The sequence below is a fragment of the Penicillium riverlandense genome, assembly GCF_028828495.1.
Source record: "Penicillium riverlandense strain IBT 135883 chromosome Unknown utg000006l_segment0_segment0, whole genome shotgun sequence".
NCBI lineage: Eukaryota > Fungi > Ascomycota > Eurotiomycetes > Eurotiales > Aspergillaceae > Penicillium > Penicillium riverlandense.
The window spans coordinates 149,211-162,985 of NW_026643197.1; the positions used below are offsets into that span (position 1 = coordinate 149,211).

The 13,775-nt window shown below is 54.4% G+C and overlaps 8 protein-coding genes across 8 annotated transcripts; 3 read left to right on the top strand and 5 right to left on the bottom strand.

The window, feature by feature from the left end:
- Positions 1-680: 680 nt before the first annotated feature.
- On the top strand, positions 681-1,712 carry N7474_006307 (uncharacterized protein; the record flags this gene model as incomplete). The annotated part of the gene is made up of 1 exon (XM_057197717.1): positions 681-1,712. One exon carries the CDS (start codon positions 681-683, stop codon positions 1,710-1,712), a length of 1,032 nt encoding a protein of 343 aa, XP_057051157.1.
- Positions 1,713-1,840: 128 nt separating this feature from the next.
- Positions 1,841-3,059, bottom strand: N7474_006308 (Zn(II)2Cys6 transcription factor domain-containing protein; the record flags this gene model as incomplete). The annotated part of the gene is made up of 2 exons (XM_057197718.1): positions 1,841-2,929; positions 2,991-3,059. 2 exons carry the CDS (start codon positions 3,057-3,059, stop codon positions 1,841-1,843), a joined length of 1,158 nt encoding a protein of 385 aa, XP_057051158.1.
- A 728-nt stretch (positions 3,060-3,787) lies between these two features.
- On the top strand, positions 3,788-4,776 carry N7474_006309 (RTA1 domain-containing protein; the record flags this gene model as incomplete). Its single annotated transcript, XM_057197719.1, has 3 exons — positions 3,788-4,503; positions 4,555-4,629; positions 4,686-4,776. The coding sequence occupies 3 exons, from the start codon at positions 3,788-3,790 to the stop codon at positions 4,774-4,776; spliced, it is 882 nt and encodes a 293-aa protein (XP_057051159.1).
- A 423-nt stretch (positions 4,777-5,199) lies between these two features.
- On the bottom strand, positions 5,200-5,963 carry N7474_006310 (putative ubiquitin conjugating enzyme; the record flags this gene model as incomplete). The annotated part of the gene is made up of 3 exons (XM_057197720.1): positions 5,200-5,456; positions 5,535-5,627; positions 5,807-5,963. 3 exons carry the CDS (start codon positions 5,961-5,963, stop codon positions 5,200-5,202), a joined length of 507 nt encoding a protein of 168 aa, XP_057051160.1.
- A 394-nt stretch (positions 5,964-6,357) lies between these two features.
- Positions 6,358-7,510, bottom strand: N7474_006311 (uncharacterized protein; the record flags this gene model as incomplete). The annotated part of the gene is made up of 2 exons (XM_057197721.1): positions 6,358-7,305; positions 7,355-7,510. 2 exons carry the CDS (start codon positions 7,508-7,510, stop codon positions 6,358-6,360), a joined length of 1,104 nt encoding a protein of 367 aa, XP_057051161.1.
- A 654-nt stretch (positions 7,511-8,164) lies between these two features.
- N7474_006312 (carnitine:acyl carnitine antiporter) lies at positions 8,165-9,390 on the bottom strand (the record flags this gene model as incomplete). Its single annotated transcript, XM_057197722.1, has 5 exons — positions 8,165-8,216; positions 8,268-8,881; positions 8,936-8,952; positions 9,037-9,085; positions 9,142-9,390. 5 exons carry the CDS (start codon positions 9,388-9,390, stop codon positions 8,165-8,167), a joined length of 981 nt encoding a protein of 326 aa, XP_057051162.1.
- A 699-nt stretch (positions 9,391-10,089) lies between these two features.
- N7474_006313 (CFEM domain-containing protein) lies at positions 10,090-11,015 on the bottom strand (the record flags this gene model as incomplete). The annotated part of the gene is made up of 4 exons (XM_057197723.1): positions 10,090-10,177; positions 10,347-10,644; positions 10,697-10,874; positions 10,929-11,015. The coding sequence occupies 4 exons, from the start codon at positions 11,013-11,015 to the stop codon at positions 10,090-10,092; spliced, it is 651 nt and encodes a 216-aa protein (XP_057051163.1).
- A 1,369-nt stretch (positions 11,016-12,384) lies between these two features.
- Positions 12,385-13,635, top strand: N7474_006314 (uncharacterized protein; the record flags this gene model as incomplete). Its single annotated transcript, XM_057197724.1, has 1 exon — positions 12,385-13,635. The coding sequence occupies one exon, from the start codon at positions 12,385-12,387 to the stop codon at positions 13,633-13,635; it is 1,251 nt and encodes a 416-aa protein (XP_057051164.1).
- Between the last annotated feature and the right edge of the window lie 140 nt (positions 13,636-13,775).

Below are 13,775 nucleotides of genomic sequence, written 5' to 3' on the forward strand. Positions count from 1 at the left end.
GGCGTGCAGATCTGCTAGGGACCGAGCTTCACGGGCATAAGCCGAGACAGATCTGGACACAAAAGAACGCTCGTTGAAGTCGTACAAACCTCGGCTGCACATAACCCAACATATCTCAGAGACAGGTTCTCGGCGAATGCCTGTAAGGTGGAGTGAGACTGGACGCCAGAGGTCCAAGCCCATTGCTGCATTTCTCTCTTTCGAGGCATGAGCAAGGCTAGCGAAAGCTAGGACTGGTTTTATTTTTGGGCTGGGAGCAAGAGTCACATTCGACGATAGTCGTCCCACCACCCTTTTCCAGCGGGTGATACTGTCCGACTCGGACGCCCGAGAGGTGCCTGGGAACCAATTGATATATCCCCAGGATGCTAATATCGCGCATCACGATGCGCATCTACTCTTTCCCATGCCACCACGCATCTGAGCATAGCGCAGCTCGACTTGAAAAGACGCGCCACCAATGTCGTGGTCCCCGGCCCCAGCTTCGTCTCATGCAGACGAGGTCCTGCAACGAGGATATGCGAGAATCTTTGAGTCTCACACGGTCTTCCTGACCGGATGCACAGGGTCGCTGGGAGGGTGTCTCTTATACAAGCTCGCGCTCCGACTTCCAACACGCAAGATATTTGCATTGATCCCGGGGCAAGCCCCAAACGGCAATTGACAAATGGCGGAAATCCATGCCCCACCAAACAGAGGCGATTCTAGCCTCGAAGAAAGTCGAATTCGTGACCGGAGACATCAAATCCGTCAATTTCGGTCTCGAGCCCGCTGTCCTCGAGCAACTCCAGAGCCAAGTGACCCTCGTCATTCACACGGCAGCCAAGATCGCCCTCGAGGCGCCTCTTCGGGACTCGTTTGAGAACAATTGTCTTCCATCACTGGAGCTCGCGCGGATCGCATCGAGGTTCCGAAAACTGAAATTACTCATTCAAATTTCCACCGCGTACGTAAATAGCTTCCTTCCCGATGGTCCCGTCCTGGAACGACCGTATACCCTAGCAGAGGAGGATCCGGAGGATGAGCTGGCATCCATCCTGACGCATAATGCTTCACCGCACGCCGCCCAGTTCGCCTCCTCGTACGGCCTGGCCAAGTACATGATGGAACGTCTGCTCGTGAAAAGATATCCGCAGCTGCCGGTCTTGCTTGTGCGGCCAACAATCTTCGCTCCTGCGCTGCGAGAGCCGTATCCCATGTACGGCCCGGAAGACTCGACGCCACTGACCAAGTTTGGACGGTTCATAATCGCAGATCGGGGAGGCACACAAGTTTGGCATTCGACAGCTGGCTACAAGACTGGGGTTAACGTGATCGACGAGATACCCGTTGACTTCGTGGCCAATGCATGCTTGCTGCACGCGGCTGCGCGCACGACCGGGATCGTCCAGGTCGGCTCCGAGTTATACGAGCCGCATACTTTCGACCAATTCATCGAGCTTGTCCTCGCTAATGCACCGCCTGGTATTCGAAGGGAGCTGCCGAGGTTTGTCTTCACGGAAGATCAGAGCGCACCGCAGTGCTTCGTGGCTGAGCTGGTGGCGGTCGCCTCGCGCAATTGGTTATTCGATTGTGGTCGGTCATATTGGCTAAAGCAGGTTGGGGGACCATTGAGTCTACGGTCGTGCACACACCAGGCAGAAAGCATGAATGTAGCGCGGATCCGCCATATCTACGACACGATTGCGGAGCAGGAGAGGGCACGTCTTTGAATAAGTGCGCTGTATGGACGAATGTGCCGGAGTAACGGCGTCATGTAGTTATCGTTACCAATGAATTGATGGGGATCACTGTTGGGCACGCTCTTGGAATAACGGGTAGTTATAGCTATATGGTCATGTCACAGTCCCATCTTGTGCTGTGGCCATGTCAATGCATCCTGCCACTGCGAATTTATAGGGCTCACGACCTTCAGCAGCTCGGAAACTAACGCGCGCCCCGAGTTCCGAGCCCACCACCGTTGCCCATCCAGTTCACCCAACAGCACGCCCCAATGCATGAGAATGAGCAGGGGTAGGGGTTGCCGCCTCCGGACATTGTCTAGAAAGTCTTTATTGACTGCAGCAAGCCAGGCGAGGACATGCGCAGGGCTTGCGGTATCGTTAAACATGGAAACAGAGTAACGGAGGGAGTCGATGACTTTTTTGTTGATCTGATGTTGTTCGGGGTCGGTGTTCTCGAGGGTCTCATCATTCAGAGACGCCAGTCTCTCAAAGGCTACCTGTGCAGCACTCTCTAGCTCGATTGGGTCGCCGTTCCAGTTACCCGTGCCGCGCGTGAATAGATTCAGTTTGATCCATGGTTTTCCGATAGTAAAAATGTTCTTCACGCCCTGCAGAAGCTCGAAGACTACGACAATATTCTCGGTCATGCCCTGACTCTCATTACGATCGGCCGTGAGTTGCGGCAAGGCGATGCCGATGACGATAGTGATGACTGCCTGCGCGAGCACGGCCTCACAGTTCAGCGGCGTGATATTGGTGACGGCAGCCCGGAACGGTGCGAATGTGAGATTATGGTACTCGAGAGCTGTATCGATGTAGGCCAGAGATCCCGGGGGTGGGGTCGTCGAAGCGATGTGCAACGCGGCGAGGGCCAGGATGCCATTCATCAAAAAGTCATACTGGAGCGCCTGGCGGGGGACATCAATTTTCCAGACGCGATCTTCATTGTCGGTCGTGCAGAGACTCTCATACGTCTCTGTGGAGAACTTGTGCATCAGCTCCAGGTCCCGAACGCTGGATGTGGCCGGCAGGGAGACCGACGGACGGGGGACCGCGGGCTGTAAGGTGGTGACGGGTTGGACGCTGGGCGAGGGGCCGACATGATGGGCTGGATGAGATCCAGCGCGCTGTGGGGGAGCTCTCAGGTATGTGCAATCAATCTCGCGAGCAGTACAATTAGAACAGGGCGGTCCACGTTCGTCACACTGCAGCTGTCAGAACCGGTGGAACATGCGGGGGGTCTCCCGGAGGGGGGGCCGGGCTGACCTTCACGCGGCGGCGTTTGCACTGGTCGCAGCCCTTGCGGGACTTGGTGTGAGCACGGCGAGGAGGCATTCCGGAAGCCGGATCTGCGGCCCCTGCGTTGGTCCATTTACTGATTGGGGGAGGGGGGAAGAAGGAAGGAAAGAGACGCGAGAGCGAGAACGAGGGCGGGTGAGGGTCATGTGACTTCTCGGAATAGGGCGGATGGATGATTATTATTATTATTATTATTATTATTATTATTATTATTATGCTGTTGGTTGGATTATCGAGAGATCTAGACCATTCGGTGGCAGACCTAGAAGATCGATTGCAGTGCAGGGGATGTCTATCTTGAACCAAGAGTATGTCGATTGATGGATTCGTGCACACACACACGGTCAGGGGTAGTTCTGACGGAGGAATCCGGGGCTAGGGATTGCTCAGTACGGATCCGTTTTATTATGGGGACATCCAGATCTTGATGTTTCTTATGTAACCATGTCTCTGCTGAGTCCATGATGTATAGATCCCCGACCACGCAACCGATCTCGCGTGGAAATCCAGTGGAGCCTCAGTGGGTAAGCGAGAACGAAAACGAACCCGACCACCAATGGATCACAGCCTCGCTTCTGCCGTTCGGCTCTTGGCAGCCCCGGTCGGAGACATTAACCCGTCTGACAGCAAGGGAAAATGTCTGCGTGTATATGTTTGCGCTGATCCGCCGTTGCGGGTGTGGTCATTAATTGGCTTTCTTTCGTTTTGGACGACGAGCAACTCCCCTGTTCTATTGGGACTCGTTTCCGTTTCCACCCAATAAGATGCCCGGCTACGCGGACTGCTACCAGGTCAGCCCTGAATGCCCGGTCGAGGCGACGACCTACGGCTACTACCCAAATCTGGGCGCCAATATCTTCTTCACCGTGTTCTTTGGTCTGCTGGGCGTGTGCCAGGTCGGTCTGGGTCTTTATTTCCGAACATGGACATTCTCGACCGCACTGTGCATCGGCGCGTTGATGGAGATGGCCGGGTATGTTGGCCGGATCTTGATGAATGGGAATCCATGGTGGGAGAGCGCGTTTGAACTGCAGATTGTGTGTCTGGTGCTGGCACCAACCTTTATCGCCGCCGGTATCTATTTGACGCTGAAGCATCTCATTCTCCGCTTGGGACCAGAGCACTCCTCGCTCAAGCCGCAGCTGTTCACCTGGATTTTCATCGGCTGCGACATCGGCTCGCTGATCCTGCAGGCGGCGGGCGGTGGTGTCGCGGCGTCGGCGGGAAAAACGAACCAGCACCTGCTGCAAGCCGGAGACGATATCATCATCACGGGTATTGCCTTCCAGGTCGTCACGATGTCGGTGTGTGGGTTGCTCGCGCTGCATTTCTTCTGGAATGTCTTCCGCCGTGGTGATGGATTAGCCGGTGAGAAGAATCTGGAGAGCAGCGCCGTGTCGACATCGCAGAGAAGACTGCCCTTTGTCATCGGCGCGATGATTTTGGCCTACTTCACTGTGTTGATTCGGTGCATCTATCGGTAAGCAAAAGATCTTTTAGTGGCTGGGCAACTGGCTGACCATATTTGAAGTATTCCGGAGATGGCGGGCGGTTGGGGCAACCCGCTGATGCAAAAGGAGAACGAGTTCCTCGTCCTGGACGGAATGTAAGTGATATCTGGATTTTATGAGACCGGATACTTGTCTAACATCGCCATATCAGGATGATCGCCATCGCTACCCTCTCCTTTACCCTCTTCCACCCCGGATTCTACCTCCCTTCAATGCGGACGGGATACAAAAACCGCAGTTGATCATTCCCCTCTCTTTTTCTGCATACTTGGAGTTTTCTGGTTCAGCCATTTCGAGCTGAGGTGTTTGCACATAGCCGCATACAGAGTGCATGTCTTTTGAGCTGGACTGGCCAAATCCAAGACAAATAGAACATGGTTATAGATGCAATTAGTTGGAAAGAAATAAATATCCATATGAAGTAGAACCGAACGCGAACCAGTACATCACATATGTAGTCAGACGCAACTCCAACAACCAAATCAACATAGACCCCAGATCATGAGAGAAAAAATTGCCCAGAAATGCCGTACAAACAGAAGGAGGAAAACACCCGCTCAGAGCGTGGCCATTCACTGACCGGACCCGTCCGCATCGCTCGCTCTATGATGCAACAAGGAGAGTGACCCCCCCATCCTCAGGCTGTAGCCGTGCTAATAGCCTGTTCACTCCTCGCCCAGACTCTCCCGGACACATCGACGAACGCGCTTCTTGAACTCGGCAGGATCCTCACGCCATAATCGGGCCGCTTCGACGTTGGCGGGACTCTCGTCGTTGGGGCTGGACAGCATGGAAATAACGGACAGAAGGATGGTCTCGGGGGTTTGCACGGGGGACCAGCGCTCGGCGGCAGACTCGTAGCCATACTTGTCCTCCTCGGGCGGGTGCAGGATGGAGATGCAGACTTCGCCGTTGGGGTAGACTACATCCGATAGTTAGTATGCATGTCAATGCCTCCGGTGCTGCTTGTAGCTCAAACTTCCGGTGGCTAGGCACATACTGTTTGGGTGGAAGAGCGGTGTCTCAAACTTCATCTTGGGTGGCAGGTGCGGGTACTCTGAAGGGAAGGACAGACGAGCACGGAAGAAACCCCCTATAGTAGGACTGTCAGTTTGGGTCTATGCCAAGCGGAGGGAGGGTGTTCAGAATGATCTGCAGAGGGGCTGTTCCCGCCGAACAGAGGGTTGAACAGAGGGTTGGACAGAGGGTTGGACAGAGGGTTGGACAGCGGGTTCAACGAGGTGGTTCTTCTCCCAGAACGCGACCACTCACCTCCGTACAACTTGACATCGTCCGAGATCATCAGCATCACCTCCCACTCGAAGACGTTGTTATCGGCCAGCCCACAACTGATCCCCGGAATGTCCTTATCGGATTGCATCTGTTGCAGCTGGCGAGACAGCATACGGCCGGCGGGTGAGGTCGCCATGACGGAAGGTCAAGGAGAAAGAAAGAGTCTGGTCACTACTGAGAGCAGAAAGGAATACAACAAGTTATCGCATGGAGGATGATCTAGTGCCGGGGAAGAAGGAACAGATGAAAAGAATGAGGGGGGGAAAAGCAGCAAGGCGGTGAGCGGGGTCAGGCGGCCTAATGGGCTGGTTAGGGCTTTGGTTGATACAGTGACACGAGGGTATTCATTGCTAGGAGTAACTGAAGTGCTAGATTGGATCAAAGAATGGACAGATCACGATATAGTATTCCTGGCGAGTGACAAGGGGCGATACGAGATATAATCAGGGGGAAGGTTAGGTCCAATTGTACTCTCCACTCTCTTTCCTTCCAGGGCCATTTATCCACGGACCAGAGGGAACATCGAATGCCTACACGCTCACACCCTTGGGGTCCGAAGGCCCTCCAATAGCCAGGACACCAGGACCCATCAGCATCACCTCCCCGACCAGGATAGCCACAGCCGCAACTCCCAGTGCCATCTCGATCAAAATCGTCTTCCCAATGACCTTGCCGAAACGGACGCGAGCCGGCCAGTCAAAGGTAGCCCATGCATCCTTGACACTGAGACAGCCACTGCCGCCGGTGATGGCGGGGTTCACCTTCCCACCGAAGGACCGGTCAAAGGGCACGATCGACTCATCCTCTTCCGGAAGCATCGACGCAGCAACACGGATAAAAATGCCCCGGGCGGGGATAGAGATCAAGAAAGCAAATAGGGCCGGGATAAGATAGATGGCCATGGTGCTGCACACGTATTTCATCGTAATCTCGTCCCTGGGGGTCTCAAAGTCGATCAGACCAAGAGCTTCGAGAACAGCCAGCGGGAGGAAGAAGCCGGCTGCAGTGAGGATATCCTGCAGAGCCACCGCGGGGGCAATCTTCGGCCAGGTTCGGTAGCTGGGAATGCGCTGGTAGAAGGGCTTGGGCGAGGGCTCGGAGATGACGATGTGCACCCAGGCCATCTGCCAGGTAGCCAGGAGCATGCTGATGCAAGACTGGGCGAGGAACGAACCGAGGAACGAGCCACGGGTGGGGAGCAGGCCGGAGATAAAGCCGCGAGCGAGGGAGTAAACGAGGAAGATGCTGAGACCGCGGAACGGCGACCAGAACCCGCTTCGGGCGCGCAGATGCCGCATGGTGGTGCGCAGCTTGCTGGTGATGGGCTGGAGTGGGGTGGAAGTGGCCATTTCGGGCTCGTTCGGGTTAACGGGCTTATTGGGGTCGTCTTCGTTACTGTCGATGCGGACGTAGATGTCCGGGTTGGTATCCTCAACCGCAGCCAAGGTGGCGACCACGTTGCCAAGGGTATATTGGACCTGCCAGCGAGATTAGCTGAGTCGGATCAAAGGCACCAACACTACATACCGCCCACATGGTCAGACTGATCGCGAGGATGGTCAGCCCGAAGATGCCGAACATCCATGGCGATGCCCGGGGCTGATTGTCAGACGGCTCTCTCTTCAGATGAACAGCGGCGAGCTCGGCGCCTCGACGGAAGACGGTTCCGCTGATAGTCGACATGATGGATAGCGGAAAGTGAGGATGATGGAGAGGGAAGAAAAGAGATGGGGGGCGGGGGAACATAAGTATTTACCTGATGCGCTGACGAGGCTGAGACAAAGTAGGCAGCACCGCCCGGTACTTGCAGGATACTTGGCGCACGCAGATGATCCACGCTGCAAACAAAGTACCTAAGAAGTACCAGATTAGCAATCACGCCTTAGTTGGTCCTCTCCCATTTGTCAATAACAGTAACGAACAGCAATCTCTTAATCAATAATCAACTTGAATACCTAACCATATCCAGAGTTGAAACCAAAACACCGTGTCCATGCCAAGACCGCCCCCAAAAGGCAAACAGTTCAGAACAAACGGTGGCGACGGAGCCGGCATCGTGTTGCCAATGAACGTCCGTCGATTGTCCCGACAACTTTGGCCCGCATCTCACAGAAGTAGTGGAGTAAGATGTAAAACTACAGAGCAAGGAAATAATGCATGGCTACCAATTCTCAGCCCTGTACAGTATGTAGTCTATCCTTCTATACAAAACCCACCGGAGATCGAAGGATCCGACACATCTCTAGAATAACACAAAGGACCAATCAGCCGGAAAGAGAACGCTGCAAAGAAACAAACGAAATGACGGATATATACACAACAACACGAAGAAATCATCTAGTCGTCAAAAAGCTTCTTCATGAACTTGTGCGCCAGCTCGACACCGAGGCTATTCCGCATGGTCAGCAGCATTCCCAGAATATGGTTGCAGGAAACTTACAAAGTAGCTGCGTTGGCCGGCACAGCACGCGCCAGAGCTGGGCCAAAGCCGGGGAAGAAGGCCTTGAAGCCTCCACTGGCATACACGGCGCGGATGGTGCCGCCGATCGTCGGCTTGCCGGGGGCACTTTGCAGACGGGACTTGATCGTGTCGACGGGGAAGACCGGAATCCACATGGCAATACCGGCCGCACCACCGGCCGTCAGGACCGCGGGCAGGGACAGTTGACCAGTCACGTTGCCATTCTCGTCCTTGGGGGTCAGCGACCGCTTGATGTACTCGTAGGCCGCGAAGTAAGCAGCGGATCCCGGTCCATCACGCGCCAGGGTCATGGCGCTGCCACGGAAGACACTGCGAACACCACCCTCCTTGTACAACTGACGGACCACGTCCATGCCGCCAGAATACTTGGGCTTCTGGCCCGGGGGCGGCGGGTTCTGGCCCTGGATCTGGAGGAGCACCTTGACGCGCTCAAAGGGAGCGGTAATCAAAGTCATAGGGATAGCGGAGAAGAAGCCGGCGGCGGAGATCTGCGCGATCGAGTACTGGGGAGTGTCGTTCTTCACTGGAACCTCCGACATCTTGCGGACAAGTGTCTTGCCCACATCATAACCCTGGAGCCGGGTCGGTTAAAATTAGTCTGACACGGTGTGAGCTTGGTTACATACCCAAAAGCTGACGGCGACTATTCAATCAGAATCACGTTAGTTTCAAGATCATTGGATTGGGCCATCCATAAGCCATTGGAGCGGTTGGCGCAAGCACTTACACATCGGAGTCACTCCCACCAACGGCGCGGACACGCCGGCGTACAGTCCCTAGGCCAAGAGTCAACAACAGTCCCAGATCTCAATTGCTGGCGAGGAATGCGTACCCGTGCCAGACCCTCCCGGGCGACCGTTCTCTTCACCACATCCATGGCACCCGAGTAGACGCCCTTCTCGGCAGTCTGCAGGCGCACCTTGACCAGGTCGAAGGGGTGTCCCACTACCACGGCGCAGAGACCCCCAGCAGCACCAGCGGCAAGAGAACGGAGCTGGACAATGGTCTGGTTCACAGCCTTGGTCTCGATGGCCTTGACCTCATCCTTGAGCTTCGGCGGGGGCGAGCTGGAAGTCGACATTGTGGGCAGGATTGGGGGCGAATTGGAGGCTAGGAGGGGGTGGAGGAAAGGCGAAAGTGAAGATGGAAGGGGGGAGAGGAGAGCAGGGAAGATGGAAGAAAGTAAGAAGGAGGAAGAGCAAGCTGAGAAAAATAATAATTATGAACGAGGGCCGAAACTGAGACTCGGTGTGCGCGAAGCCGATGTTTCCCTTGGATTTCCCCGGACAACTTGGGCCTCGGCTCGGGAGGCGGTGAAACGGTCGCCGAGTAGTGGTACAGACAGTAGAGTGAACGCACGGTCGATATACCCAGTTCGATCAGAAATTAGGACAAAGTGAGTATCAGTGACTAGGGAATATTGTCTGCAAGTCGCAAGTAACAAAAGGTGGTGGTGATCCGGGTGAACGGGAAACTTAGGTCAACGCCTGCTGACGCTCCCCGTTTCCCCGCGGACGACAGGGTTCGGACGAACGAATTAATTAACGATTCCGGTGATATGGATTATTCTTCATTATTCACAGACATGGAGTACTACATGGATCTAATAATACTACCAACTACACAGGACTAGTTTTGCAATGTTCAATCACATGGGAATCACCATGTGGGTGGAGCATGACTTCATTAGGACTAAGAAACTAATTAACCCTTGTACTACAGACTTTCTTCCTCTCCACTATTATTCTTACTATCCAATATCCACAAGGAACAATCCTGCTTACAGCACCAGCATCGCAGCCAGACCCAGGACAGCTGCACCGCTGCCGACGGTGGCCATGGGCATAGCCGCGCCAGTGGATGTCGAGCTAGAGCCCTTGTTGCCGGAGCCAGATCCAGAGCCAGATCCATTGCTGCTGCCCGAGCCCGAGCCAGAGCCAGATCCATTGCTACTGCCCGAGCCCGAGCCAGAGCCAGATCCATTGCCACTGCCCGAGCCCGAGCCCGATCCGTTGCCAGTGCCAGTCTGAGACGCACCCATGTTGGTCTTGGTGCCGGTCTGCATGGTGGTCCAGGTAGTAGCATCGGCTCCAGTGCCGGAAGTTATGGTAGTCTAATGTCGCAGTCAGTAAAGAATCATCATCAAAGACTTGCAAGGGTCTCACCAGGTGCTCATTGCCGGTCTTGGTCTCAGTCTCAGTGTTGGTCATAGTGGCCGTGGGCTGGCCATTGGTGCCAGTCAAAGTGGTGGTATCGGTCATGATGCTAGTCGTCGCACCGCCAGCAGCGGCAGAGCTTGATTCCGATCCAGATCCAGATCCGGAGCCGGAGCCGCCTAGGGGTTCATGGTCAGTTTAGGCACATATCTTCCGACGAGGGGAACGTACCAGAGCATTTGGATAGAGCCATCTGGACAGCCTCTTGCGGGTTAGAGCCGGGGCAGGCCTGGTCGGTGCAGTCACGGACACCCCACTCGTAGTCCTGGCTCTTGCACAGGCAGGCCATATCGCCAGACGAGCAGCCCAGCTCGGACGCCTTGGCATTCATGTTGGAAATGCACATGTTCTATACATCATGTTAGCACTGCTAGGCAACCATGTCAGGATGCGCGCCACTCACAGCGCAGTCCGAGGTGCTCATATCGGCGGCAGTCACCATGCCGACAGCGGCGAACAGGGCCAGCGCAACTGGGGCGAAGGACTTCATGGTATCGGTTGTGGGAGATTAGATCAGGATGAAAACAATTCGATAGAAACTGGCAGCGGCTGGGGACGGGAATCTGAAAGTATACAAAACAGGCTGGGAATAAAAACAAACCAGGCCGCTTCCGGGGGATATTCGTCGTTTATAAAGGGCCAGCAAGGAAATTAGCTGGAATCAAAATACTGCATGCACCCTCCCTTTCGACGGAAACACTAACACTTTCCCCAGACCGGAAAGACTGGTCCATCAGAACCCCCCGGTTTACCCAGCCACCATTGGGGATCGACCGCGCGAATTACTTGGATGATACATGAGCGGGCGAGCTTGTTGTGCTACCCAGCCAACGTGGCTAGTGAAAAATTTCACGGGCCTGTTCCTGAAGGCCACATGAAGTCATCCACCGCAGACCCTTACGGCAGATCGGCTCTGTGAGAAGCTGGATCGAGATCTGAAATAGGGATTGATCGCCTGGTCGCGATAATTCGCACCTTAGTTGGGCGACAGTCCCGATGTGATAGGTCCGTCTCATCTCCAGGATCCGTCAAGCGCAGTTGGGCTGATATTATGATGATTTGAGTTTCCAGGGGGTTTCCCTGCGCTGTGATCAGTGAGGAGGAGCTCGTCCCTGCGGCGAACCCCCCATGAATAATGATGTTTCTTGTGAGATAGATGAGTTGGTTGATTCAGGACTACCCGCTATGAGAGGAGCCGTGGGAAGACACAGAGCCCTCATCCTTGATTGCAGGCATGCACCCGACACAAAGGAGTCGAGGACGAAATACATAAACAGGTGTTTGGTGGCGCTGGGTGATCGGCAGCTAATCGATTTTGTAGTTCGGTGATAGATCCAAAAGCCCGACGCGCTATTGATCTGGGCTGTGCAGCTTCCAGTCACCGCCAGTTGTGGCTGGGCTGAACGGCAACAGCCACAGTCCACAGCGGAAGACTCTTGACCGGGTACTCCGCGATGATGATTATGATTGTGGAGACATTTCATTCAATTTCAAGTCTCCGTTTGGTTGGTGGATGGATTGTTGACGGACACGGCTCATCACGTGTGGGTCAGCCATACATTAATCAGCCACTACTTATGGATGCCTTCACCTTGATTGATTGATGGTTCATCATTCCAGCCGGACATAATGGCGGAGATCAATCCAGACCAGTATGTTTGCGACTGCCTAAAGACGTATGAGCGACGTATGGTCCTTCCGCTCAGTAGTAGTTTAGCGCAGCACTGACGCTCCAGCACAGGCGACTTGTTTCTGCGTCATCGCCGGCGGTGCCAGCGGCCTAAAAAGTCAACCACGCGCCGAAAGGCCTGCGACGCGTGCGTTCAGGCCAAAGCAAAATGCAGCTACACGCATCCGACATGCTCCCGATGTGCCACGAGAAGCAGACCTTGCGTCTACGCCCCCGGCCCTCGGGTGAGAATGGCACAAGCAGCGGACAGCAAACGCCTGTCGATAGAGCTCCAGATTTTATTTCACCTCGAGGCAGTTCAGCCTGGGACCTACAAGGGATCGCCTGGCCTAACAATAGTCTCGACTTGCCCGTGGATCTGCCTACGCCCTCGGCTTTCTTAGCCGCGGCTCAGCCGTCAGAGGCTGGCCAAGCCGAGCCGGACTCGGTGTACGATTTCATGCGTGGAGAAACCCTAGTTTCTCCACCCGACCTCGTTAACCGACCCATGTCTGGTTCAAAAGCCTTGGACTCGAATTTCACTCCACCCGCAGAGTCAAACCTTCGTGGCTTGGTGCATCTCGTGTGCCAATACCCCCACTCGCTCCTTCGCGATGAATTTTGTACTCCCTTCCTCCATCAGGGACTGTATGATGAAGACACCCCCGACATAACAACGCTAGAAAGAACCTCCATGGCCATTTGCTGCGGAGCTGCTATGGAGGCGCCGGACGGAGCGCGCTTCACCAGACGCACAATGGATGTGGAGCGACGTAGGTTGATTGATGCTTATCCATCTTACCAATGCATGCGGCAATGGGATGCACTGCACGCCATGCTAATATATGAACTTTTGGAAATGAAAGCATCGTCACAACAAGAAACCGAGAGCTGGAAGCAGAAGCCGAAAGCGAAAGGTCTGAAATCGCCCTTCCTTGCTAAAATGACTCGATATTTTACCCAATGCCACCTTGAAACTCCCAGCGAAGATCTCCTAGCACCCTTAGGTGTGTCACCTATGCAGACTTTGGAGCAGTGGAGGGTTGCAGAAACATCCCGACGGACTATATTCTTGGCCCATATCGTACATTTCCTGAGCAATTATGATTTCAAGAGCGGGAAACAATCCATATATTATGAGCCGCTCGACGACTATATGTTTCTGAACTTGCCTTTACCTTCTAGTCATGCTCTTTGGACGGCGCGGAACGAGCAAGAGTGGAAATTTACCTTTGAGTTCCAGCAAAACAACATCACTCCAATGGTCAGTGACCCATCCACGCCACACTCTCTGGGAGCGGCCGGCATGACCCTTCAGCATCTACTGTCAAATTTCGATAAAGAATTTCTGCGGACGAGTTTTACTCGCACCGCTGGTTTTGGAGGGTCTGATGAGTTGCGACATCTGATTGTCCTTTGCGCTCTGGAACAGCTCACTTGATACGAACAAACTTGTCTATAAACATTACTTAATCAAATGTCTTCAGTTGATCTTGAACATTTGTAATCCGCACTCTGCCTTCGATACCTGCCCCTCGGAGTCCGGTGGCCGCGACCATGAAACTCCGGTCGTTATCGACA